Source organism: Gadus morhua, chromosome 15, assembly GCF_902167405.1.
Source record: "Gadus morhua chromosome 15, gadMor3.0, whole genome shotgun sequence".
Classification (NCBI taxonomy): domain Eukaryota; kingdom Metazoa; phylum Chordata; class Actinopteri; order Gadiformes; family Gadidae; genus Gadus; species Gadus morhua.
Window position 1 is genome coordinate 7498551 of NC_044062.1, and position 27374 is coordinate 7525924.

At 46.7% G+C, this 27374-nt stretch overlaps 1 protein-coding gene across 7 annotated transcripts; it reads left to right on the forward strand.

Moving 5' to 3' along the window:
• The first annotated feature begins 279 nt into the window (after window positions 1-279).
• klc1b (kinesin light chain 1b) lies at window positions 280-26950 on the forward strand. 7 transcript variants are annotated; one of them, XM_030379685.1, is made up of 17 exons: window positions 280-475; window positions 7695-7970; window positions 9563-9793; window positions 10558-10639; window positions 11644-11872; window positions 12851-12938; window positions 13392-13493; window positions 14106-14279; window positions 14984-15083; window positions 16229-16281; window positions 16575-16642; window positions 16795-16903; window positions 17093-17101; window positions 17694-17846; window positions 24098-24222; window positions 25092-25149; window positions 25298-26950. In XM_030379685.1, the coding sequence occupies exons 2-17, from the start codon at window positions 7722-7724 to the stop codon at window positions 25370-25372; spliced, it is 1905 nt and encodes a 634-aa protein (XP_030235545.1). In that variant the 5' UTR covers window positions 280-475; window positions 7695-7721; the 3' UTR covers window positions 25373-26950. The 7 variants fall into 7 exon arrangements, with proteins under 7 accessions (XP_030235545.1, XP_030235549.1, XP_030235550.1 ...); XM_030379687.1 differs by lacking the exon at window positions 280-475 and adding an exon at window positions 704-724; XM_030379686.1 differs by lacking the exon at window positions 280-475 and adding an exon at window positions 3649-3933.
• The last annotated feature ends 424 nt before the right edge of the window (window positions 26951-27374 follow it).

The following is a 27374-nucleotide window of genomic DNA, read 5'->3' on the forward strand; positions in this document are numbered from 1 at the left end:
TTTGGCCTCTAGGGGGCGACAGTGCCTCTCCACCGGCTACAGAACAAACCATTGCATCACTGTCATAAACACACACAAGCACACAAACCATCAATAAACAAAAACATATTTCAAAGGAGAGTTAGGAAGGAAGAGGCAGCAATTGAACTCAGACAGGAGCATTTTAACGGCCATGTGTTGGCATAACATCAGAATAATAAAAAAAGAATATATCTTTTTAATTACAATTAAACATTTATTTAAAAAATAATTATAAAAAAAGTTAAAGAGCCACCACAGTCTCGTGGAAGTTGCATCATGAAGTGTCGCCCTGTGGACGTTTTAAACCAATGTCGGGACTCATCGATTTAAAAACACGACATGACGATACGAAATGACGTCACCTAGGACCGCAGAGGCTGCCGGGAGATCCTCGGTCGAGGAGAAGACATTTTGGATCTAAAGGGGCTTGTGACGGTCCTCCCTGTGGCTCTTGGTGAGTTGTTTTTTAACATATTATTCATTAAAACACATGACATTATAACAAAAGGATTTAGAAAGGGATTTAAAATCATACTGCGCAGGCGTGTGGTACGGGTGTGGGGGGGTCTCCATGGGACTCGTCGCCCCCTTCCTGAGAGCTAATTCTAGTTAGCTCAAGCTAACTACTGGACTGGACGCTGACGCTGATACCGCAAAACAAACCATCACGCAGGGCTATACTTCGCTCTGAGATTTGGTTCGGGTAACGTTATATATGATTTGAATTGTTATTAGCACAGCCCTGGCAATACGGTGTAATTAAATGGTTTAGGATTAGTCTGATTATTGTATGGTCATTGAGACGTGAGAAATGTCTTCATCAGTCTAATTAGCACTATGATATGGGTGGGCAGATCCTCTGCCCTGGGGTTCTCAATGCATTTATTTCATTTTATTTTCATTGCAATGGCAAGTGCCTCCTCATCCAATGTTAAATGTGCCGGGTTATACTGTGTAAAATAAGTATAACCGCATGTTATTTTCCATTACAAAACATAAATAATGCACACGAGTTGCCTCCGCCCTGCACACAGACAGGAAGTCAACCTAAACGTTACATGATGTTTCCATTGTGCTGGTCATTGTATAGAAGAGGACACCCAGGCAGCAAGACCAAGCCCTAACAGCCGGCTTCTGCGGGGTTATTTATGATTTCTGACTGTGCCACCCGCGCTTCCCTAGTCTCTTCCCCCGGCCATGGCCCTGCCACACCCTGACAGATGCCTGGTGCTCCTTTGTTTGGTGTCCGGCCAGGGAGCAACACTGCCACGGACAGTGCATGGGCAGAAATGGAAGACGGGAATAAATTGATTTTGGTAGAGTCCAGTTTCATCCAGTGGACAGGAAAGGGAGAGCCAGAGAGGTCTATTAATTAGTCTGTTGTGTTCGCCGTTAGGGATTTCATGCTCTATGGTTTCAGGAGGAGTATCCTATGTTTGATTTTCATGTCATGCATTGGTGTGTAGATTCTCCATGTCTATTGTCATGCATTGACAATGACGTTTACCAGGCTATTTTTTTTCGTAGATTGCCTGACGATTCTTGACTTTGAATGGTTTCATTTTGTTGCTTAGGAATCATGTTATTTTTCATTTGAGCTATCGTTTTCTTAATAGACATATGATACATTTCCAAACATTGTCTCATAGAGGGAGTGAAAAGAAACATCCAATCTGTGTGAAACTTGTTTTATTAGCTAAGCAGAATTTGTTTTGTGCCTATATTAACCATCAACCAATACCCGGCTCTGCCTAGGGCAATTTAGACGTGCCTTTTACTATTGTGTTTGTTTGAAGTGGCCTGATCCTCTACATGATTCATTAGTGTTCTTTATCCCGATCCATTATGTTGCAGCAGTAATGTGCTCTGTGGACAAGATGTGAGGGTCAGCTATGAGTCATCGTTGGTGAGGTGGCAGACTGTTTTGTGTACACAATCATGTCATTGCCAACACTTGGACAGGAACACGGATAAGGTCCCACACACATACGTTTCCTCTATAATTGCTGACATTTATATCTATCTATAAGTCTGCTTTATCCAAAGCTGCATGACGTGGATGCAGAGGTGTCATCTGGAGCAGGTCTGGTCTTGTGCATCTTTCTCACATATACCAACAGTTCCCAGAGACTGGGAATTTAACCTGTACCATTTGCCGAAGAATCTGCAACCTTTTTCGCTACACTATCCCCTGCCTACACTATCCCCTCCCTATTGGCTAATATTATAGGACTTAGGTTATATAACTGCAATGTTTGCTTTTTGGTGCATGAAGGTATCCGATTTGAGTTAATGCCCAGTTTAAATTTCTTCTGATTTAACAGCAATTTGTTTATTCACTTATCCTAATCCAATTTTATTTCCAGTATTTTATTGATCACCCAACCTCATCATTTTCATTGGTCTTCAATGCTGGAACTAGACCATACGTGGTGGTGTTTCTGGAGGATTCACCCGCTACATGAGTTATAGTTGACATGGACAATCACGCCTCATTCCCATTAATGGGCCATTAATGGAATTACTGCAGATCCGGTGGATGGTTGCTGATGATGTTGGAGTATTGAATCTCTAGTCTTTTGCCAAGCCTTACTATTCTGCAACGACCTGAACACCAAAGCCTGCAACGACCTGAACACCAAAGCTGGCATGAGTGTCCAAGTAAACACCAATCCTTATCATAATCTGTTTCAGGATATATGATGATACATAAGAGGCTGGTCTTGTATAGTCGACTCATGTATCCTGAATGTCTCTTCTTTACATGTTATGATCTGGAGAGTCTTGCTTTGGACTGGTGGGTGAGCCTTTTCAAGATCGCCTTGTTGGGCTGAACCTTTCATGTGGATTCAGCCATGTTTGCGTTGGTTTTAGGATTTGTTTTGCAAATCCGTGATCTAATCAAATAATCATCAACTCATGCCTGCTGGGTTCAGGTGAGCCCTCCAATCAAGCTTCATCAACTCAAGCCCCAACACCACTGAAGTCACATGATCTCTGGTGTTCTTTCAGTGCAATCTGGTTGCTGGCTTAATATTGACTTTGGCTAACATTGCTTTTGTTACGTGTATTCACTCTTTGGAAACTGAGCGGGATCAAGTTATTCCATGAGATTAAGTCCGCGGGGAAAGGATAGAATCAAAGGTGTCAGGTTCACTACACTGTAATGTCCAGAAATGTGCTGGAAGAGAATAAAGCTTTTCCTTGGGTTTCTCATGTGGGTGTAATCAGTTAAACCATCGGTGACCATCAGTGCTCTCCCACGGTGTTCTCCCTTCCAGTGGTAAGGATATAGAACCGGGTTAAGACTTCAGCACTTGGGGTTAAGCTGCGGGCAATGCATTGGGAGGCATTAGAGTACCATGTACACATGCTAACTCCGACCGTGTGTGTGTGTGTTTGTGGTTTCAGTGCTATAAAACCGTCTCTATTGTGTTTGTGTGTGATTGCTGGATGAGGACTTCTCATTCCACCTGCCTGAGGTCTGTGTGTGTGTGTGTGTGTGTTTGTGTGCTGGTTTCCCATCCTAGCGTGCGCTCTTGTTTTCCATGTGTCTCTCCTCCCTCCCTCTCTCTCCTCCCTCCCTCTCTCTCTCCCCTTGATGTGGGTGGGGCCCCGCTCAGCTCTGAGCATTAGTTCTGACCGAGCAGCGAGGAAGGTCACAGTCGCTTAGGAGATAGCCCTAGTCTTTCTCTCCTCTCTTCTCCAAGCACCGCCTCTCTCACTGCTGCATCATCGCACGGAGGTCCTGTTTTCCTTTCGGTTCCATCGTTCTCGTCTCTGTCGCCTCAAAGCGCGACGAGTCCCCCCCTGTGTGCGGAACGCCTTGATGATGCTGTCTGCCGGAGTGTGAGCATATTGCTGCCGGAGCACTCAATATTTCATCAGATCTGATGTTCTGCTGGAACTGAGGTTAGGATGGCCGTGTGTCAAGTTGTGATGTAGCGAGTACTGCGGTACCACTCGGAAATGTTGCTGGCGCAGAGGCTGGAAACAGGCTCTCATGCTGCATCAGTACGCATCGCATTCTGGTTTTTTAGAATCGAGTGATTGTCAATATTATTTTTTTCATTGCAGTGTGATGAGATTGGACATTTTGCTTTGTTCGAAGCTAACCTGTGTTTGTGTATGCTTTGATCTGAGTTTGAGGTCATAGATGGACAGCTAGAGGTTGTTAAAATGCCTTCTTTAAGGACTCATTAGAGGCATTTTACAGATCTCCGGTCTGTGAATGTCTCGACTTGCCAGCTAATGACAACATGAGCTTGTTAGCTGGCTGCTGGCTTGCTGTTAGCCATATGCTATTGTCATCATGATGACATGGCACACGTTTGTAATATCATAATACCCTCAAACCTCTTTCTTAGTGAATGCTAGCATGACGTATACATTGATACCAAGTGAACTAGGATTGGTTGGACCACTGGTCATTTATTTACCATGGTATTTCCTTCCTCTTTTTTTTGTCATTGCCTCCCTGTCATTTATTTACACAAGTAAAGTCAAGAGCACCGAAACCAAACATCCAGGGCATTAATTGTCTTTGTTGTGGTGGACTTTAATCCAGCTTGTTAAAGAAGACAGGGAAACATTAACTCTTTGAAGAGGGAATATATCCCGTGCATGTCTCATCAAGCGTCCTCTATCAGGATACTTGTCTAGGTGCTCAACTGACAACGGACTCTCATATTTTAAAAATATGCATTATGTAATATGCATATTTAGTATATTAATATTGGATAACCAAATCGGCTATGCATACAGGAAGGGAAACATGGAAAGTATCTGTCCAAAAATCGTCCTAGTACACGTTATCCATGGCTTCGTTCCAAAAATACCGCCATAGTTTCGGTTCGGGATTTAACTAGAAACTGACACAACGTTGTTAAAGAGTATTGGCGATTACATACAAGGGATTTGTTGACTCTTGGTTAAACAAATGCTCTCTAAACTTTAAAGGATTGCTGAGGACATATTCAGTCATTCTGTCTCCCAGGGCTCCTCCTCTTCCTAGATGGAGGCCATTTTGGAGCCGGCGATGATAATATGTCCATGTTGTTTTGTCATTGGCTGGTGTAAGGCCAGAGGCTGAGTACTTGTCATAATGCAATCTCATATTACATACGTACGTGATGACTCACTCACCTAACTGTCCCTCGCCCTAATGGTTTCCATATCAAACCGGGCCCTACGACGGCTTTAAGGATCAAGTGAGGATCGGGTTCTACCTGACATAGTGAGCGGTAAATGGAAGCTAGTGACTGGTGTCATGGACCTGACTTTCTCTGTGTTTCTCTCAGAGGAAAACAGAGGTTGTTGTGTTGTTGGTTGCTTCACTTTGGAGGAGGAATACATTAGATCGCATTTAAGAGTCCCGTGGGGTCTGCGATGTCATCCCCCACACGCTCTTTTAGACATCAAACTAAGTGTTTAACACCTCGTTTGGTGCTTAATGCATGACTGCAATGACCCTGGCAACAAACATGACCTCGCCCTGATTTCACTCTGACCCAGACACTGTGTAAAACTGGCTGGCTCAAACCTCCCTTCTTTTTTGCTCCATGTAAATAGATTTTTATCTATGCCACGGCATCAATCTTCAGACTTTGTTTGCAAAGTCACGTGTTGAAGTCCATTAACTAAAAAAACCGTCCAACGTTATGTCTTGCCTCCCTGTTTTATGATCGGTCGAAAGCTTCCAAATGTAGGAGGCCTATTGTCAGCTCTGGGACGGAGGAGGGGAAGGGGGGGGGGGGGGAGGAAGGGGGGGGGGGGGAGGGAGGGAGGGGCAATGTTTTCAAAGTGAGGCAGTCAGCATAGCTTTACTATTTAATAGCAACAGTTGCGTCTTATGCATAGCTGCACTGCACCAGTGAGCGAAGGACACGCAGCAGCCTGCTCCCTGCTCAAGCCCAGCGGCTCTGCATCCTCAGCCAGGGCATTTCCTGATCAACATCCCAGCAGTATCCCACCTCTTTCAGCAATGTGGTGAAATATGAAACGCATGCTCAGTCAGAAGCACGCACGCAATTGCAATATCGGGGGGAAATTCTTCCTACATTTTCATAACGTCGTACGTTTACCCTGCCCTGGGTGTGGACGTAGCGGCAGATGGGATTCTGGCTTTCGGTTTTGGGTTCAGTCCTGTGACAGTAAGGCGGTCTGCGTACTGCGGTCTTGCCTCCACTGGGGTTTCGTCTTGTGACAGTTAGGTGGTATTTGGGCCCTTTCTCTTAATGTCCCTCCAGTCCAGCTGCACACCAGTCCGGTGATCGTCCTGATTAGATTCGTCCTCTCTTCCCATCACCGGGATGACCCCCCCCCGGCTCCACCCAGCAGCCCCTCTTTAGTCCTCGAATAAGTACAGCATAACATGTCCTCTCAGTAGAAGCACTGTGCTTGCACGGTAGAATAGCTCTTTATGATGCACCGGTTGGCCTCAGAAAACACTGCAGGAAAATTAAGCTGCATCCATAATGAATACATTATTCCAATCTCCAAACAGACAGATCGTGTGCGCTGTCGTGATCTAATGGGCCATAGTTCTGCAGAGGCTGCTGTTGTATGAGTGTATGTGTATGAGTGCTGTTGTTTTGCCCATTTCCACAGACACGCATACAGTTAGCTCTCTATCTAACACTGGGAACATTCTAATTTCCATACAGCAGCATGCGTTGGCCCCATGTTTCAGTGTCTCACTGGGGCTTATTATGTGAAGCAAAAGCTTCACCGCATGCCCCATTCAAAGCTGTATGTCATATGAAATACAGCAGCCCTTCTGCACATAGCTGCATGAATACATTAGTCATTCGTTGTTATAACTCACACACCCTGCTGATTTGATTTTTGCATATTTTCACCACCAATCAGCATACACTTCGACACGATTCTTCTCCTTTGCCTCAGTCATGTAATTGCTTGTGGACGGAATATCAGTTAAATTCCCGTCCACACTGTGCTGTCGGACGAGGCGGAGGTGTAGTGGGCGGAGGGGAGAGAGATGATGGGGTATTCTGTCGGCTCCTGGAGTGCGGTTGGATCGGTGTGATCTCCTAATCTCTTCAGACCGTGACAGTGCTTCTCTTCCCCCAGTACCAGCTAGCTGGGGCGTTGTCTTCCTGCTCCTAGAGCCCTTGAGATTAAAGATGCTAACCAAGGAAGGGAAAGTGTTGGCAGATTTGTGACTGCCAATGCACTGTGTGCTAAGCTAAAAGCTAAATACGCTTGATGCTATTAATTAAAAAAAAACAATCCTTAATTGCACAGGGCCTTTTTAAAATGAGCTCGGCGACCAGTGTAAACAAACTGACCCACTTATCCTCAGGCGTCCTGCTGGGGTTGTACAGCGACCGGCGGCATGTGGCTCAGGAGGTAGAGCGGATTGGCTGGTAACCGACAAGGTTGCTAGTTCAATCCCCGGCTTCTCCTAGTGTCGAGGTGTCCCTGAGCAAGACGTCTCACCCCTGCTCCCGACGAGCTGGCTGTTGCCTTACATGGTTGCCACCTCCGTCGGTGTGTGAATGGGTGAATGTTGGGCAATATTGTAAAGCGCTTTGAGTGGCCACTCGTTAAATAAGCATTGTATGAATGCAGTCCATTTACCTTTTACAGCAAGTAGCTTTGCGTCTGATTGTGCAGGTGATTAAGACCTCTTTCCCCTCCCCTCCCCGCAGGTGTGTCCCCGAGCTCGCCGCTAGAAGATGTCCGCCATGGTGTACCCACGAGAGGAGAAGCTGGAGAAGCTCTCCCAGGAGGAGATCATCTCCAACACCAAGCTGGTGATCCAGGGGCTGGAGGCGCTGAAGAACGAGCACAACTCCATCCTGCACAGCCTGCTGGAGACCATCAAGTGTCTGAAGAAGGACGAGGAGGCCAACCTGGTGCACGAGAAGTCCAACCTGCTGCGCAAGTCGGTGGAGATGATCGAGCTGGGGCTGGGAGAGGCGCAGGTGAGACCCCACCCCGACCCCACCCTGACCCCTCCCGACCCCCGCCCTGCTTAGGGTTACTTAAAGGGGGGGATATTATGCAACCAGTGCCGTGTTCCAATATCCATGCTTCCATCAGTACACTTAAACGAAGTGCACTATCCGCACTCACTAAGTGCGCTAATTTTCAGATGTCAGTGTTGTTCCAAATCAAATACTCTGTGGTGCACTAACCGGAAATTATGATCACGACTGCCGCCGCGACATCCCGCTTTGAACAGTGAACTCTTAACGCTTAGCAGCTATAAAAAGCTATAAAACTATATAAACTACAAAATGACTCTATTAATGTAGGCTATGTGGAAAATGCGCCGACGTTGGCTCAGCCTGGCCCTGCCCTTTTCCGCTAAGTAGCTAAGATGGCTGCCGTTGAGTACGAAAAGTGTTCGCCACACACTTCGCGATTTGACCGTCTTGAGTACACCATCCGGGTCCTTTTTAGTACACTTATTTTCGCCCAATCTGAATCGGAACGCCCTACGTACTCAAACTTAGGCTAGTAAGTACGGATAGTATGGATATTGGAACACGGCACAGGTGTGAGTGTGATTAGCCATTACAAGCCATTTGAAAATCTGCCTTTTCCTGTTTTGTGTTTTAGTGACTTTTAATCACTTGTGGGCCTTGTCCACCTAGATGCACAATGGATAGATCAGTCCACCAGCCTACCCTCTGGCAAATGTTGCTTGTCTATCCATCCTACATGAGGTGGATCATACACGCCCTCCAGTGATGTCACTAGGGCACAGGTAAAGGCCGATTTCAAACGGCCTGTAATGGCTATTGGATAACCACACTCACACCTGGTGGCGTGCTATCACCCCTTTAATGAGCGGTCTGCTGCTCTTTTGTTTGCTCGTTCCATTATGAACAATTGTCTTGTGTCTGAGGCCTTCTGTGTAAGCGTTGGTTAGCAGTTTCCCTCCCCCCCAGGAAGCTGGCCTTGCATACTGATTGGCTGATCTGTGTTGGCTGGTTTGTGTTTGTTTATCATGGTGTTACACAAGAGCGAGCAGACACCTTATGGAGAATGAAATGGCTCAATCCATGCCAATATTTAAAAGTAGATTGTTCCATTTATATTGTCAGCAAAATATTAATGTACACCATGTGAGGCTTGTTTCAGTGTACAATTCAGATTCAGAGTTTATTTTATTGCATCTTATTGTACACAAAGGGTAGAATTCTTAGGCTTGGTTCGTCATCAGCTCCATAGTAAATAAAGATGAGTAAAAAAGAAAAAATAGTAAAAGTAATCAATAGATCACAATATCAATAATTAGAATAAGTAATAGTGGTAGAGAAACTAAAACAATGGTAATAATAAGTAACGAGGTGTAGTTAAGTGTAAAGTATTCAAGTGGTAGTGGTGCCAGTTCGACCCAGCTTCCTCCTTCTATAAAGAGCCACGACGGCTGACCATGATTCAGCCAGTACCCGCCCTCCTCCGCCACAACATCCAGCGCTCCATGTCCACATTCCCTCTGCCCTCACACACTGAGGTCTCACCCTCTCTCCCTATCCTCCCCCTCCTCGCCCCCGCCCCCGCCCAGGTGATGATGGCGCTGTCCAACCACCTGAACGCGGTGGAGTCGGAGAAGCAGAAGCTGCGGGCCCAGGTGCGCCGGCTGTGCCAGGAGAACCAGTGGCTGCGGGACGAGCTGGCCAACACGCAGCAGAAGCTGCAGAAGAGCGAGCAGAGCGTGGCCCAGCTGGAGGAGGAGAAGAAGCACCTGGAGTTCATGAACCAGCTCAAGAAGTACGACGAGGACGTGTCGCCCACAGTGAGTCGCCCCGCGCCTCACCGAGAAGCCTCTGCCCTTTCTTTTTCTCTGCCTCATTCCTCGACAAACCTTCACCCAGAGACTCCATTCCCCCTTTTAAATGTTCTTTTAAATTGAACATACTCTGACACTTCAATTACGACAGACTTCGCAACTTGGTGAATGTTTTACCATTAACCTTTGTTCAAACGTTTGACAAATGTGTTATTGACGCAAACGTTTTATGCAGTGAAGGAGGAACCCAAATGTATCGGCAGCATCAGCAGTCTTTTTCCGCCAGTATGTGTCTTTTTAGGTTTTAGAGTTGAGATAATTGGATATAATTGGTTTAAATCCACGCATAGCACTTCTTCATCGACTTGAGTAGAATCTCTGCAACCGGAGAGTTTTTCCAGTTTGGAGGCCATTTTGGATTTGACTGCCTATGTATCAGCTAATGTCTTTATCTGGCAGTACACTGGGCTGGTGGCCAATCATGATCAGACGATTGACGTCCAGGCAGGAGGGATCTTGGGGGAAGGGCTCTTCATTGATCTGCCGGCAATTATGAACCCAGCCTGCCTCTGACCTTCTCCATCGTCACCCAGAGGAGGCTGCAGCCTGGGCTCACAGATCCTGCCTAGCTCAGCAGTATCCCGGCCCCCCTGGCCTAGAAATACGGTCGTTTATCCTAGTCTGGAAGCAGCCGCTTTCATACATGTCTTCGGTAAGACCACTCTTCTGAAATGGTGATAATGATGGTGTTTTTTTAATTGTGTGAGTAGCAAGAGGAGAAGGATGGAGAGACCCCCAAGGACAACCTGGACGACCTCTTCCCTAATGACGAGGAGGAACAGGGCCAAGGCAGTAAGAACCATCTTGTTACAATCTCCGGGTTTTACTGGCGTGCTGAGTGTCGTGGCGTTGCATTTCCCCCTTAGAAATCTATTACTTAATTACTTTCTAAAACCATCTGTTTGCTGAAACACCATTTTTGGGCGGGCCCCCAGAGCTAAAGATGTTGTAGTCGTTAGTCGACTAATCGTTGCATGTTTGATATGATTTTAATTATTTGAACATTTTGGGCATCAGAAAATGGTTGGAGTTCCAGGATTGAGCAAGAAGTTTCTATCTAGGTCATGTTTTTCAACCTGTTCTGCAGTACAGAGAAATATTAAACTGTAATAATGAGTCATTTTAGTATTTTTATCGTAAAAGCGAGCAACCAGGCCTATTATTTAGTACGAACCTCATGCCAAAAAAAGTGTTGGCACTTCCTATCTCTTATCGTTTGAAAATTAAAGCAATCGAGCGTTTCATACATGGTGTAGCCGTTAATGGTTTGACCCCAATTAGATAATTTATTCAATTTTTCTTCCTGTCAACGTCCAACCAATGGAAACACTCTTGACTCAGACTCTTCTCATCGACTAATGTTTGATGGACTATCAGCCGGCAGCCTTCCCTATGTACACTGTACCCTTCCTCGTTTGGATACACTTATCGATGGATCATGTTTCGGCATGACTCTCTCTGTCATTGCTCCCTCATCACCACCTTATTGAAAGGATGCCTCATCCCTGGACATTTCTGGGAAGTAATTTACATTTACATATAGGAAGTTCATAGAACCAATTGGCAAGCAATAACAATCACTAGGCTAACCCATTCCCCGTATACAACAAAGATAGCTAGGATAAGACGCTACACGATGCTACGTACCATTTTACAATAAGTTATTGTACGTACAACGTACAATAAGTGTGTACGAGTGATGTGGTGGGGGGAGGGGGTAAGCGGGGAGGCTATGCAGAGCCTAGGTGAAGTCTGAAGATACCCCCTGACACGCCCCCCCCCCTCCCCCCACACAGTGCCCCACCAGCACAACAGCGCGGCGGTGGCGGCGGCCCAGCAGGGGGGCTACGAGATCCCGGCGCGGCTGCGGACCCTCCACAACCTGGTGATCCAGTACGCGTCGCAGGGCCGCTACGAGGTGGCCGTGCCCCTCTGCAAGCAGGCCCTGGAGGACCTGGAGAAGACGTCGGGCCACGACCACCCCGACGTGGCCACCATGCTCAACATCCTGGCCCTGGTCTACAGGTGGGGTGTAGGGGTGTGCCAAATAATCGTCATGACGATGCATCGCGATTCTAATTTTCACGATCTACTGCATCGATTGTTGACGCCAAGAATCGATTATTAATTTAAAAAAATGAATAATTAAAAAAGGGGAAATGTTTGAATGTTTTCATTTCATTGGTTTAAAGGACCACTGAGGCCATGTAAACGGCACTGATTATCCTTATTTTGTTATTTTAAGTTTTATAGATCCTTAGCACTTCTTGTCAGTGTATCCAGTAATAGTCGTTTCAATAAATACAGCTATGTATGAATTGAGTTGCTTTGAGTTATCAATTGAACACACTATCCAGATCATACACAGCCAGTCAGCCACTGGTAATGGCTTAATTTTTTTTTAACAGTGTTCAGTGAAAATTCGCAATGCATCGCAATAATTCAAGTATCGCGGTGCATCGTGATATAATCGCATCGTGGCATGTGAATCGTGATACGAATCGAATCGTGACTTCTTTGGCAATACCCACCCCTAGTGGGGTGGGGGGGGGAGGGGCTTCTGCACACCTCACCTTGCCTCTTATCAACGGTTATAGGGGAATCAAACGTTATGGTGGTGTTTTGCCACCAGGTGGTCGTTTGAAAGTCGGCCCTCTCCTGTGTTTCAGTGATATGACGAGGGTTCACCTGAACGAATGCTGGATAGATCAGTCAACTAGCTTTTCCAGTGGACAGTAGCAAATGTTGCTTATCTATCCATCATACGTCTAGGTGGACACTCCCACTTGTGATGTCACTAAAACACAGGTTTTCTAATGGCCAATCACCCTCAAACCCGGTTGCATTATATCACACCTGGTGGCATAATATAATCTCACCCCTTTAATGCATATGGGATCAGGCCTAGCCAAGACAGTTCCTGACCCCGCCTCCCTCGTTGTTCTGGTGCGGTACCGTTAGACGTGACGTTAACCTCTCGGCCCCGCCGTCCTTACACCACAGGGACCAGAACAAATACAAGGAGGCCGCCCACCTGCTCAACGACGCCCTGTCCATCCGCGAGAAGACCCTGGGCAAGGACCACCCCGCTGTAAGTCTCAACGCCGTCGTCACAGAAACCACCTCTATAAAGATGAACAAAGTGGGCTGGGAGAGTGGAGGCCGGTTTCACCTGGTATTCGGGTCATGGCTCCCAAAGACTTGTGTGAAGCTGAGGAGGCAATAACCGCCACGCTCCACACTGATATTATTGCTAAGTCAGGGTCAGGCTTTGTTGGTCAAACAGTCCAGTTCACATTCACCCAATTAACACACCATTATTAATACTTCCAGAAGTTGCCCACACCACTACTTTTTTGGACACTATACACCTTTGTGTTCTTGACTGGTGTTTCCTTCTTGTTTTGTGGCCAGGGCATTTGACCTTCCAACAAACACCACAGTGACCTAAAGACTAAACTTAGTGCTCCCAGCGGAATCCTGACTCTATTTCCTGCCAGTCACGATCTCTCTCTCTCTCTCTCCCTCTCTCTCTCCCCCCCAGGTTGCGGCCACCTTGAACAACCTGGCCGTGCTGTACGGCAAGAGGGGCAAATACAAGGAGGCCGAGCCGCTCTGCAAGAGGGCCCTGGAGATCAGAGAAAAGGTATGGCCTCCGTCCCCCACAATCCTCTCCTTCTATCTTCAGCCTCGACCGTGTCAGCAAACCCAAAGTTATTTTTTTATTGTTTTTAAGATGGGAGCTGTTTTTGTCACTGCAGTTGGGTTTCAAGGAAGTGAAGCTGTAGGGGCTGTATGGGGTGTGATTGAGAGCGAGGCTGAGCGTGGATGGCATTGCGAGGGTGGAGGGAGCAGTGGTACTCCACAGTAGAGGGAACAGTCCCTGAGCCTCAAGGCATAACGTGTCACTCTCTCTCAGAGGCTCTCCGCACGACTGGCGGTAGAGTAGGTTGACTTGTAGCCAGAAGGTTGCTAGTTCGATCCCCGGCTACTCCTGGTTGAGTATCGAGGTGTCCCTGAGCAAGACGCCTCACCCTAACTGATCCTGACACCATGTGTGGTTGACACTTCCGTCTGTGTGTGAATGTGTGTATACAAAAGTGTCTGTTAAACGCCCTGAATATAAATATACGCCCTGAATACAAATGTTCTCCACTCTGTAGAGTGGAGAACATTTGTTCCAAGATAAGATTATATTTATAGCCCTGGTTAGAGCGATGTGTCAGGTCGCTCACTGCTCTCCCTCTCCTCTCCTCAGGTTCTGGGGAAGGACCACCCGGACGTGGCCAAGCAGCTCAACAACCTGGCACTGCTGTGCCAGAACCAGGGCAAGTACGAGGAGGTGGAGTACTACTACTGCCGCGCCCTGGAGATCTACGAGCACCGGCTGGGCCCCGACGACCCCAACGTGGCCAAGACCAAGAACAACCTGGTGAGGGTCTGCTCCCGGTCCACCCACACAGCCTGGCACGGTTCATGTTGGGAACCAGTCAAAAATACAATGTTAACCCCACGTTGCATTTCTGTTCCGTTCAATGATTCAGCTAAACCAGTCAGCCTGGTGGCCCTGGTTACGTCTCTGTGAAGGCAGTATGATGTCGAGTTTTCCATTTGAAAAGCTTAACCAAAATATATGGCCTGTGGAGCCCTTTGAGACTCTACCTTTGATTCAGGGCTTTGCAAATACAATTTACTCAAATGTCACCTTTTTTATGTGCAGTTCAAGTCATTTCAAATTGGATTTCGGTGTAGGCTTTCTTCCTTCCAAGTCATAAACAAAACTCCCAGACTTGCCTCAGTGGCATTGGATTCATCAATTCTAAGCATGTCACCATAGTTATTCTATGGCTAGGTGAGCCGGGTTGTCCGTTCCATCTTCTTTGCTCTCTATCAAGGGCCATACCGGTCCGTCTGAGTCCAGGCTAGCCTTCGTCTGGATCATCATTTATGTCTTGTTAGATTTTTACTTTTTCATGCCACCGATTCCCCAGCTGGCTGCCATGGATATAGTGATACTCATTTTTTATGAGCCGCTCTCTGATGATATACCCTCTCTTGGGAGGGTCTCTCTGTGATTGGAGAAGATGCTTTCGATCCATCACTTCAACTCCCCTCCTCTCCCCCCCTCTCCTCCAGGCCTCCTGCTTCCTCAAGCAGGGGAAGTACAAGGAGGCTGAGATCCTGTACAAAGAGATCCTGACGCGGGCCCACGAGAAGGAGTTTGGCTCCGTCGATGGTAAGGGCCGAGGCCAGACCTCAGTGACCTAACCACTGCCGAGAACGTCTGACTGCGCATGTACATAATAACCATGTTGAGACGTTTGTTTTGGATTACAATCGATGCTTTAAGACGCACCAGAACTACAGGGTTGTCGGATCATGTTTGGTTGTGCTGGACCTAAATTGAACCTCCAATTGAAACCGGTCAAAGAACTGCCCCTACGCAGGGCTTAATTATTCTGAATTACTTACTAAAATGTACACAATTTGTGCATACAACCAAAGCAGTGATGATGGCTAATCGAGGCTGTGATTGGGCCTCGGATCCGGTGGGTCTTTACATGAGCATTGGTTATATGGGGGGATAAGCTGTCATGCCCTGTGTCTGTCTGTCTGTCCCCCACCAGAGAGCAGGGTCTCCGGTAGACAAAGATAAATCCTGACCTCTTCTCGGGCAGCCCTCCTCGCCCACTACAGCACAAAAGAGTCTCTCACGCAGACACAAACGTTGCAGAAATAAAAGAGCTTGTGAAGTTTGTGTTCAGTTGTGTTGCTTTTGATCTGCCAACGGGGGAATACTTTGAAATGTATTGTGTTCCTGAAGTAATTGAAAGTGATGGAAATTATACTTTATGCACCATCTTTGTCGTGGATTTGATGTCTTCAAAGTGGATCAAGATCAAGGGACTGATATTGCAACTGTTGCTGGGTTTGTTCTCAAACGGCCCTGCGTCTTGGGACAGTGTAGTGGAGCAGTACCTCTCAGTGATGTTTTGATACGTGGTGTAGAGGGATTACCCATTCTTTCATTTAACATTTTTTGCACATAATACTAAATACTTGCACATTACTTGTTATGACCGATGTAACAATGCTGCATTTTGTGCATCGGGGGATGTTATTGCTGTGTTGCTAGAATATATCATATCTTGCTGGGATTATTCTAATTGGCTGGTGGGTGTTTTTATTCCCAGCCCCAGGCGGTAATGTGCCCACCCTTGTGTTAGTTTGACACGTCTAACTGCTGTAGATATGGAACCAAATCTAATAAAGGTGTCTTGTGTAGAGCTACTTCATGTCATGATTCAGAGTCCTCTGTATGGAGTCCACTTGTACTCAGTGTGGCAACTTCTGCTCTGTGTGTGCGTGTGTCTTCTGCAGCTGAGAACAAGCCCATCTGGATGCACGCAGAAGAGCGGGAGGAGATGAGCAAGGTGAGGCCCTATTCCACCTCCCAGGAGCCTAAAACTAGGATCCTGGGAGTGATACAACTGCAGTAACTGAGTAATAATTAATGGGGACATAATCATAGACTAGGAGCTGGACCCCCATAAAGTGCAGATTATCTTTTTATCTTTTCACCGCGGCCCACACATAAACTGTAGTTTGGTGTCGCCTGATGGTGTAGTGTAAACATTACGCAGAAATGCTGCTCTACTAGTTTGACCCCAGAGCCACTCCCTCTCACACTGTTTTCTTCTTCCTGTTGCTTGTTATTCACTTCCAGGGCAAGCACAGAGATAACACTCCCTATGGGGAGTACGGCGGCTGGTACAAGGCCTGCAAGGTCAACAGGTGAGTGTCGGACCTTACCTGGCACGCGTTCATGTCGTTTCATAGCTTCAGTTTTAACACACTTTCGAATGGAGGATACAAAAACAGTTTCATCATTTTGTGTGTTTATCCGTGTGTGTGTGTGTGTGTGTGTGTGTGTGTGTCTGACCCAGCCCTACGGTGAACACCACCCTGAGGAACCTGGGAGCGCTGTACCGCCGGCAGGGCAAGCTGGAGGCCGCGGAGACTCTGGAGGAGTGTGCCCTGAGGTCTCGCAAGCAGGTAGGCACAGTTTCCCCCTTCTTGACCTGTCGAGGCACCGGAGCCTCCAAGGCCGCCCCTACCGCTGTTGTAGACAGAGTCTTATTGTGGTTGTGCTGGATGGGTTTCTGGTGGGGACGGGTGGGGCAGTGGATCTCACCCTGTTTTCTCCCCCCCTTCTCTCTGCCCTCTTTCCCCCCTCCGATCCAGAGCAATACAGTAAGTGGGTTTCTTGTTAACATTTAGCTCCACGATAGCACAGCCCACCCATCCACCCATTTGCCATGTCTCATTCTGTTTCACACCGCCTCATTTGATGCCACTGAAGTGCACAAATCTCTTCCAGTCGCATCTTCTAAGACATTGTCGTGCATCTCCTCCCAACTGTAGAGAAGACCATTGTGACTCATCACTGTAGTCCGTGATCCGCATAAAGATATCGCTATCCATTCGACCGTGCATCTCTCTCTCTGTGTATCTGTCTGTCTTTGTCTGTCTCTCCATCTGTCTGTGACTCTCTCTGTCTTTCTCTCTCCGTTTCTGTGTTCTCTTTCTCCTGTTGTCTTCATCACCTCCTGTCTCTCTCTGTACTTTCATCAGGTGGTCTCCTCATCACTCCCTGTCTCTCTTTGTTCTTTGTCCTCTTCTCATCACTCCCTGTCTCTCTCTCTCTCTGTGTTCTCCTGTTGTGCTCCTCTTCACTCCCTGTCTCTCTCTCTCTGTCTCTGTCTCTGTCTCTGTGTGTGTGTGTGTGTGTGTGTTCTCTTGTTGTGCTCCTCATCACTCACTGTCTCTCTCCCCCCCTCCCCAGGGCATCGACCCCATCCACCAGACTCGAGTGGTGGAGATCCTGAAGGACGGCGAGGGCGACCGGCGGAGGAGCCGGGACAGCCTGTCCAGCGTTAAGTACGAGACCGGCTCCGAGACCGGCGAGGAAGTGAGTATGGGCGTCGACTGGAACGGGGTGAGTACAAATCCACTACAGTGACCTCCCCCCCCCCCCCCCCCCCTCCTACTCCTCCGACACCTGCACCCCCATACCAGGACTGTGGCCGGGGGACACACACACCACCAGACACAAGTCCTGTGGTGAAACGTATAGAGATGGTCCGGGCCATAGTGGTACATTCGGCGCTACCCTATTAACAATAAATCTGCTCCCAATGTACCTAGTCATCGACTTGTGGTGTGTGTTATCTAGTGAGTGCTAGTCTAGGACTGACTGGGATACATGCAGCTCAAGTCGATGAAGCCCCAATACCCTGGTCGCTCTAAGGCTGATTGGGTGTCTTGCCGTTGCCGACTCTGTAATGCCTGACGTCGCGCAGAACTCACACCGGCCCGAGCAAGTGGTCCCGTGCTGTTGCTCGCCACTCCTGTATGAAGCCTGAATGCGTTTGTCTATTAATAAGTGGCTTGTGTTGTTGTCGATGTGGCTTGAACTGCTTCCACGGAGCAACAGAAGGGGGGGAGCAGGAACAGACTCCAGGTGGGGCCTCTTGGTGGTGGACTCAAACAGCATTACGTTTTGAGAGGGATAGATCATGATAAACTATCAACCTAGCGTCTTAATTTGAGGGCACACATTTTTAACACACTGAAAAGGAATCCTTCTCCCCTTTTGTCCACCAAGACGTTAATGCTGGGCTCTGACGCTAGTTTTAACTTTGCGTTTCTGCTCTCATGGCTTCTTAATGGACATGTATTTATAAAGTAGGCTCACGGATTAGCCAGTGACTAAGTCCCACCACAACCACCACCACCATCAAAGCCCTGGGTGGAGTCTGTGACTGTCTCTCCCCGCTACACCAGTTTACCCATAATGCCCGTCATGCATGTTGGCCTGCAGGCTTGTCAGACTCCACCTTAACATCCTGGCACTTGCAGCGGCCATCTGTGTTCACCCTGTCTGTGTTTTACATTCTAAAAACCGCACCACCCTTTGTTTTAACCTGCAAACTACCGTACCCACTGGCATCGTTTTTGGCTGTGAGGATATGGCTTATGTATGTCCGTTTGTGTCTGCTAAGGGAACATTTCTATAAATAAAATATAGTCAGAGTATTTGAGATTCACACCAGTAACAGGTTTGCATGTCAAGAATACGCAATATTGGGGTTTTTCTTCTGAGCATGAGATGGCTTGCAGAGGAATGCACAGCATGGACCAGATCCACGCTGAAACGCCACAGCAGTAAAACGTTGTGTCATCATGCTTGATCACGCTCTTATGTTAACTTCGCTTCCTGCTAAACTGCACTTGGCCCAGAGATCCTGTTCGTCTTGGCAACTAGGCGATAAAAACGAATGCTTGCGAACTTCCATCCATCCATTTATCCAAACTAGTTTAATTTAAAGACACTGGGAACATTTAGAGAACCTCGCAAAACCAATTTTACGTTTACTGGTTCGGAGAAATCTCCAAAAGGCCTGATGTTCCTAGAGTTTATTTTAGTATCTGGACTTCGTCATCGCTGGTCTATTATGTTAATTAGATGTGGCCTCCGTTTCTGCTGATGAATTATAAATAGCGTTGATGAAATACCCAATGGGAGGGTCAATATGTTAAGCTAGAGGCTAATCCACGTCTAAAGGTTTTCCCTGGCCTTTCAGACGTCGTTATGGTAATCTGCGGGCATGCTCTGCCATTTTAATTAGAGGGAGGGAGGTTACAGGAGGGTTCTTAAAAACATAAAAACAGCACAATTGTAAGTTTAACTGTCCCTAAAGCGGAGCAAGCGCCTCTTTATCATCCTCACTCCATGACGAGAAGTTGACGTTGTCTCACAAAGTGCCGGATATGTCCTTCAGAATCTAGCAGAGGAAGCGTCATGACAGCCGTTCCATGATTTGATATGTAAACAGTACTGGCAGAAGTTAATCAATGAGGTAGCGGACGGTTTGTTTCATTGTTCGTTGGTGTTGTCCGATAACACACCGGTGACCTGTTAGTGTGTGCCTGCCTGTGGTTGTTGTTGTGGTTGCTGCTGCACGTACTGTTGTTCGGCTGTGACCTGCTATGAATTGGCTGCTTCTGGCCGCTTGCATGCATCCATACCTGTCTTCCAGTGGTTTCCTTCCCCCTCCTCCTCCTAACCTAATTCCATGTCTCTAATGTTCTCGCCATGACAACACTCTCGCCATGACAACCGATCAGCCTCTGGAATCACATCCCCCCCCCCCCCTTCCCTTCCCCCTCCCCACTGGGTGGTTTGTACTCCTTCTCGACTCTCCATTTCATGTGTTCTTATGAGACCTTAGTCATCCTAACCAGAAAGAGGGATATTCTGAGCCTACAATTAGCTTAAATTTTGTATTTCAACGTTTGATCACCACATTCTGCTAGTCTTGCACCAGAACCAGATTAGCGTTGCAATGGGCTAGAGTTCTAAATAGGCAGCCTTAAACATGCAATGCTTAGTGGGTTCTCTCCAAGCTTGATCCAAGCACCATTCATGTATACATACATTTGTTAATCTTGCTGGATCGCCCGTGAGGGAGGCTAGCAGCGTATGGCCGCTGCAGGGTGCTGCAGATGTCCTCTGTCTGCAGTGACCAGTCACCAGCCTGCTGCCGCCTGCCAGCAGAGACCAGCAGCTGAGTCACGGTGACTGAGTCAGGGTGACTGGGCCTAGCCGCCCAGTCACTCTGCGGACGCAGGCTAAACACAGGCCTGCTGTTTGTTTATATACACAGAAATAGATGGGAGACTGAACTGTAATGCGTTTTAATTCGAGCCATGTCGTAATGCTAGGTTAAAATGCATTTTCCATGCGGGAGAGTCCATTGGTTCAGTTTGAGGCGGCATGCTGGGTTCAGCTAAGAAGAGTAGCTGTATATTTACTTTATTATTGCTTGATGCATCGGTAGGATTACATGGGTAACTGGGGTTGGAGGGCGGGGTTGTAGCCTAGGGGAGTTAGGCCAGGTCTCTTCAAGTTCACTCCAATCTTACCATGATTGCTGTCTCTCTTTTGTCCCTTTGTTTTTCTCTCTCTCTCTCTTTATCAGGCCTAAGCCATGGATATCACTGCTCCGTCCCTCTCTCACCACAACAGCAGAAGGCTGTGTGCTGTCCTTCCCTCTGGCCTGATCTCTCTCTCTGTCTATCTCTCTCTTCTCTCTCCTCTCACTCTCTCTCCTTTCTCTCTCTCTCCTTTCTCTCTCTCTCTCTCTCTCTCTCTCTCTCTCTCTCTCCCCTCAATCGCTCCCCATCGACTGAGCAGCACCTCCTCATCAACGCTCACCGGTTTCTTCGGCCGAGACGCAGAGCCGCTTCCTCCTCCCCCCGCCCCAGAGCTCCTCCCACTTAGTTGTCACCTCTGTTTACTGTACTGTGATTGGTCGCCTCCTCCCCCCCTCCTCCTCCTCCTCCTTTCTCATATCTTTATTGGATTTCTCTCTCTCTCTCCTCACTAACCGTGTTTATTCCACCCGGAACTCCTCCTTTTCTTCTTCTTCTATCTGTCTCTGTCTCTGTGATGGTTTTGACAGCTCAGCACGAGTGTAGATTTAACGAGGAACTCACAACACACTTTCCTCCTCACACCGCTCATTTGTGATTGTTCATGTGCGTGTAGCTACGGTGTATTGGACTAAATGCGGGACCGGGCGTTAGTGTTATGATATCCCCCCCCCCCCTCCTCGGTTTAGTTCTGAACTTAGCAACGCTTCACTTCCTCTCTGCCGCTGCGAGGGACAGTATTCTTTGATAGCGCTATCAAAAGCCACCGTCGCTTGCAGCTGAGTGGATGGTTTGTGACAGTCGGGCATCGGCCTCATTGTGCGTTTGTGTTGTCGTCATGGTTGTTGTTGTTGTCGTTAGCCCCGAGCCGTTCCTGAGCATCGTTAGCTGTCATCCGCTATTGCGAAGGGCGAGGGAAGGCACACGGGGTCCCCTAATTAGCTTTGATCATAGTGCCTGTATTTAGCCATGAGCTGTTTTCGTGTAGTCGTTACATGATTTATTTTGACTTGTTGCCTTTGTTTTTATATAGCTTTGATTGCAAGGTTATTTTAATTTATGCAAAAACATCTAAATGTCTATCTACCAGAGGTACTGTATAGTTGCGATGTCCCCTCCCTGTGTTCAGACAGAGTCCCCCCCCCCCCCCCCCCCCCCCCAGAGGAGGGGGTGAAGGGGGCCTTCTGCGTTCCCCCTCCACCTGGCATTTTTAATATTTAGGTTTTTAACAAATATATTTCCTATTTGAGTTCATTTTATGTAATTTCATTTGTTTACATTTTTTTATGCATTTTTATTTTTTCAATTTGAAAAGGCTGATCTGTATAAAGGCAGTGATGTTCATGCATCATGACTACCATCACCGGGTCTAGAACGACCTCGGTGTCCTGGCTGGCTTCAACGAGGCAGTGTGCCATTGCCATGGTTATTTATTGTGATCGGTTCTCTTGGCGCATGTTAAGCCACTGCTACTATTCATTCGGCGTGCAGAGTCGACTGTCAGGATCAGATTTGGTTAGACGCAATGACTGTTGAGTATGGAGGGCATCGTTATTTGTGTGTGTGTGTGTGTGTGTGTGTGTGTGTGTGTGTGTGTGGTTGCATCATGCAATGCAAATCCACACCGTGGACTGGATGTGGCCTTTTGACCTGTTGGTTGGTGTTAGAGTAGAGAGGCAAGTCGATCAGGTGGTTGAAAAGTCTGGATTCCATGGTAGTATTAGTGCATATTTGTGTGAGTGTGTGTTATGAATATGGGTAACCTTTTTTTTTAACACAAAAGCTTAGTGGGTCCTTAGTATGTTGCCTTTTTTTTTTAGAGCTTTTTCGTTTTTGCACAATTGATTTCCAAGCGCTTCGGTGACGCCTCTGTTTGGACTTGCTCAGATCAGCATTGGTGTGTAGTGTTTAGCTTACCTCCAGGTCAAATCATTTCAGAGGTCCTCCTTCTTACCCAACGTCCCTCATAACACACAGAAAGTGTAAACGTAGGCTGGCTCTATTTAAACGTTCAACCACGACCAGTGCGTTCATGCTACAGCTTTCCGCTAGGCTAACCTTGTCTTGACCCCCCCCCGCACCTCTCTCATTCACCGTCGCAAGTAGGCTTTGTACTAACGCCGCTCCGAACAAGAGAGTAGAAACTGTGCACCACGTTATTATGAGAATGTCGTGTTAGTGGAATGCTGATTATTTATTGATACCGTCGGTCCTCGACATATAAAAGTTATACAGTCACTTTCATAACTCAAAAGAAGCTATGTGGTCGGTCTATATACACTATCTAGTAAGTAGGTCTACGTTATATTTGCCATTCTGCATTGTGATGATTATTGCATCAACACTTGTTGGTATTCTAAAATAAAGTTTTTCATTTGTGAAGACTTGTGAAGTCTCTTTTTCTGCTTCGTACTAGTTTTAATATAGCGAAATCAATGTTTCACACCCTGCTAGTTCATGCAACGTTCATGTTGAATTCAGGAGCCTCCCAGTGGCGCAGTAACAAACTGCTCTCATAAAACACCCACGCTAGCCCCCTAGTGGCGCAGTAACGAACTGTTCCCCTTGTAAACACCCACGCTAGCTACCTGCTGGTAACAACACTGCACAATATGGCGTACATTAGGACAAACAACCGCGGATAACTGGCATCTGGCCAATGGATGGATGGAAGAAAAAAGCAGCCTCATGTTAATTTAACGACCTTACATGAACATACATGTACATACAGAATGTTATGTTAACATGTCATTATTGCATACGTTGTAACTAAATGGCAAACCATTTTGGTCCTGTCAAAATAAAGACAAATATGTAATTTAGTATAGATTTAATACTTTATGCAACGCATTTGCTTGGGCTCATTCGGCGGTACTTTCAATTTCAATTTTGTTGTCACACATACTGTAACATTGTACAATATTTAGAAGGCTATAATACAAATGTATTTATCATGTATATTTATATGTATAAAAAAAACATGTAATTCTTATGTATACATTTTTATATTTTATAGAGCCTGTATTTAATTTTTTAAGATATTAATTGCAGGCTATATATCTATTTATTTTATACATTACAAAATAAAATAAACTACTAGCGTTGCATTGAGGTCATGACGGACCCAGAGTCCGCTGATGAGCTAGTTGGGTGGCGGGGTGGTCCGAGTCATGGGGTCCGGGTCATGGGGTCCGGGTCATGGGGTCCGGGTCAGGTGGGGAGCGGTTTCAGAGCGTGCGTGTCGTCCCCCAGGACGGTTCAGGGGCCCTCCAGCGCAGCGGCTCCCTGGGGAAGCTGCGGGACGTGCTGCGGCGCAGCAGCGAGCTCCTGGTGAAGAAGCTCCAGGGCAACGGCCCCCCGGAGCCCCGCAGCACCAAGTAGGGGCCCCATGAGCACGCAGACACGCATCCAGACACACGCGCACACATGAGCACGCACATGTGAGCACGCAGACATGCGCACACACAAGCACGCAGACACGCGAGCACGTAGTCACACGCGTACACGCAGACACACGCGTACACTGTCTGCATACATGCAGACAGACATGCACACACAGACGTGCAACCAGACACGCATGTCCATGCAGACACGAGCACGCATCCAGACATGCATGCGTATGCGGACACACACACGCATGTACATGCCCACACACGCGAATGCAGACACACACACATGCGAATGCAGACACACACATGCGCAGCCAGACATGCAACCAGAAACACATTTGAAACACAGACACACGCAAACACCTCCCTCCTGAGGATAAAAGGACTTATTTATTTCCCGTTTTTGTAAAGACTTCTTTAATATTCAAATGTAGCAAAATACGCTAGTATTTTGAACATCTCAACATTGAACAGTTCAAATGACTCTGTACTTAATTGGCTGCTTGCCGTCGCTTCCCTGTCGTCATTGTGTTAAACCGGCCAATAGCGCGCCAGGGGGAAAAGCCAGCTTGGTAATTGGCTCCCGCAAAAAACGTATCGAACCAGAAAAATGCATCGCCGGCGGAATGGGCGGGGCTACCCAGTCTAATATTTTGTGCTAATTATATCAGCAGAGAATTATTCTGAGTAGCAGACCCAGCCACCAGCAAAGGACACACACAACAGGGTCATTCATACAGTGTGGACAACCGAAAGGCTAATGTACAGGACAACCATGTCACTGGGCCAAAGCTGAGATTCATGCACTCGATAACAAGACCAGTACCACTGACACCTTCCTGTTTTATCCTCTGTAGCATGAAGAGAGCGGCCTCCCTCAACTACTTGAACAAGAGCAACGAGGACCCCTTCCAGGTAAAAACTGTTAGGATTCATGACTTAAAACACTATCTTATTCAGGCCTTGGTCTGTGATTAGTACTTAAAACCTGCCTTTATTGTAACCCCTATCTTGTGTCCTGCCCTTTAATCCTTCACTGATTTATTCTCCCTGCTTTGTACAGACTCGTGGCCCGAGTCATTTGAAGGAGAGTCGGGGCCTGAGCTCCAGCACCATGGATCTCTCCACCGGAAAGTAATGCCTCCCAGCGGTCTCCTGGAACCCCCTCTGCACGCTACGCCAATACCGGCCCTCTGGCGCCCCCTTCTGGCGGCTGTCGGCAGCTTCGACAGCCGGCCTCTAACACCACCACCACCACCGTCACTACACTCAGCACCAGTTGTAGAACTCTCCCTGTTGACCGGAGCGTAGTCATAACGACAGCATTTCCAATTACATTTGAACCCAAAGCTTTTTTTTTCTGTTCTCATTTTCACGTGTCATTTTAAGCTTTTTTTTTTTGTTATTGGAGATTCAAAGTTTTTAGGTTTCGTGTTTACTTTTGCTCCCTCACAAAAGAGATATAAAGGCGAGGGCCAAAAAAGATGTGTGTGGACCTTCCTTGCATGATTTTGATGATTCAATCCTGAAGCTTTCTCAAAATCCAACAGCAACCTCAAGTTTTCAAACACAAATTCAGATCATTGTGACTTACTCTTGTCTGATTGTAATCTGATGCCATAACTGACAAATGATTACTTTGTTCAATGTTTTAGTTGTGGTCATCCCTGAATCGTTGTATGTGTTCAATTCTTCCTGTGCCATGATTTCCCATTTTGCAGATTTTAGATTTTATGAACCAGCAACTAACCGAGAATAGTTTGCCGTGTCATGGTAGAACTTGATTTCAATTACCCTGTGATAACATGTATGTATAAAGACGTTTTAGTTTTAGCCGAGTACAGTTTTGCCTGTTGAGATTCTGTCTGGGTGTTAACAAGGTGTTGGTGAAAGCTTTGGGAACCGGGTCAAATGTTTCTGCTGGGATTTTAGCCATATGATTTGAAATGACCGCAGACGTTCGGTTTGTAAAAAAAAAAAAAAAAAAAAAAAATCATGGGAACTCTGTTCAAGGGTTCTTCTTAAATGGGCTGCTGGTTTGTATTTTTATTATCTCTAATCTCCACATCTCAAGATGGGAGAGTGTGGACCGTTTGTGTGATCCAGTTTGATCTCTTATCTGATAGCAGTTTTTGTGGCGTTAAATAATGTCTACCTGTGTGTGGACCTCAAGCTGCTTCAGGTCAGAAGTTGTGGCGATAAGACCCAAAACGACACTATACGATGGACTCTTGGGTGTAGCCTGGGAATGCTAGATTTATCTTAGTTTAATACAGTCCCAGGGTGGCGTAAGGCTAGGGTGACAGTACTCTTTCTGCTGCTGATGGTCGCTATGTCTTCCAAGGAACTGGGTTGTAGCTTTAGACTGGAATTGAGGAATTTGCACAGATCTCTGATTACTTTTTTTGTTGATTACATGAAAAGTGCCCCTAAACAAACTGGAATATTGTAATATTTGTTCAAATATGTTTGGCTTTTTTTGTGTCTCGATTCCCTTGTTTTTTCTACGAGATAGGATTTGAGATCAAGTTGACATCTTGACCGTGGCGCGACTATTATCAGGGATGTTAGGGGACATAATTTAACTGAGTTAGAATCATGTTTGCAATAATCGTACATGTATATACGAGTCTGATTCTTCAACATATCTTGTTTGGTTACATGATTGATGTTCTCTTACTGGTCATGCAGAATAAATCCCTTGTTTGTCCTTTCATTCTTCGGTTTTAAGTGAAGTTTTTTTTCCAGATTTCCTTATTTCATCAAAGCTAATTTATACTTTGATCTTAATTTCCCTTTTCTCAAGGATGTAGTCGGGGTCATGTGAGGGACGACACAGATAAGTTAACAATCATGGAGTAGATCTTAACTGAGTTGTACTTTACTGAACGTACATAAACAAAAAAAATCAGCACTGCTTAGCTGTCAGTCATTACAATCTAGTTTAAACCTGAAGCTAAACAACACTGATTTCACTAAGCTGGTGTTGCATCTAAATAGAAGCAACACACATGCTCAGGTTAATTCCCATGCATGCCTACATGTGGGGGGGCATCCAGTACAATAAAACCCATCCCCATCCACCAGAGGGTCGCAGTGTTGCCTTCCTTATACCCATCCACCAGGGGGTCGTAGTTTTC

Excerpts from the sequence above, each read along its gene's own strand:
- klc1b (XM_030379685.1), top strand. The coding sequence starts at position 7,722 with ATGTCCGCCATGGTGTACCCACGAGAGGAGAAGCTGGAGAAGCTCTCC. Across the intron at positions 15,084-16,228 it reads GGAGTTTGGCTCCGTCGATG|CTGAGAACAAGCCCATCTGG; the intron begins GTAAGGGCCGAG and ends TGTCTTCTGCAG. Across the intron at positions 17,847-24,097 it reads TGGGCGTCGACTGGAACGGG|GACGGTTCAGGGGCCCTCCA; the intron begins GTGAGTACAAAT and ends GTCGTCCCCCAG.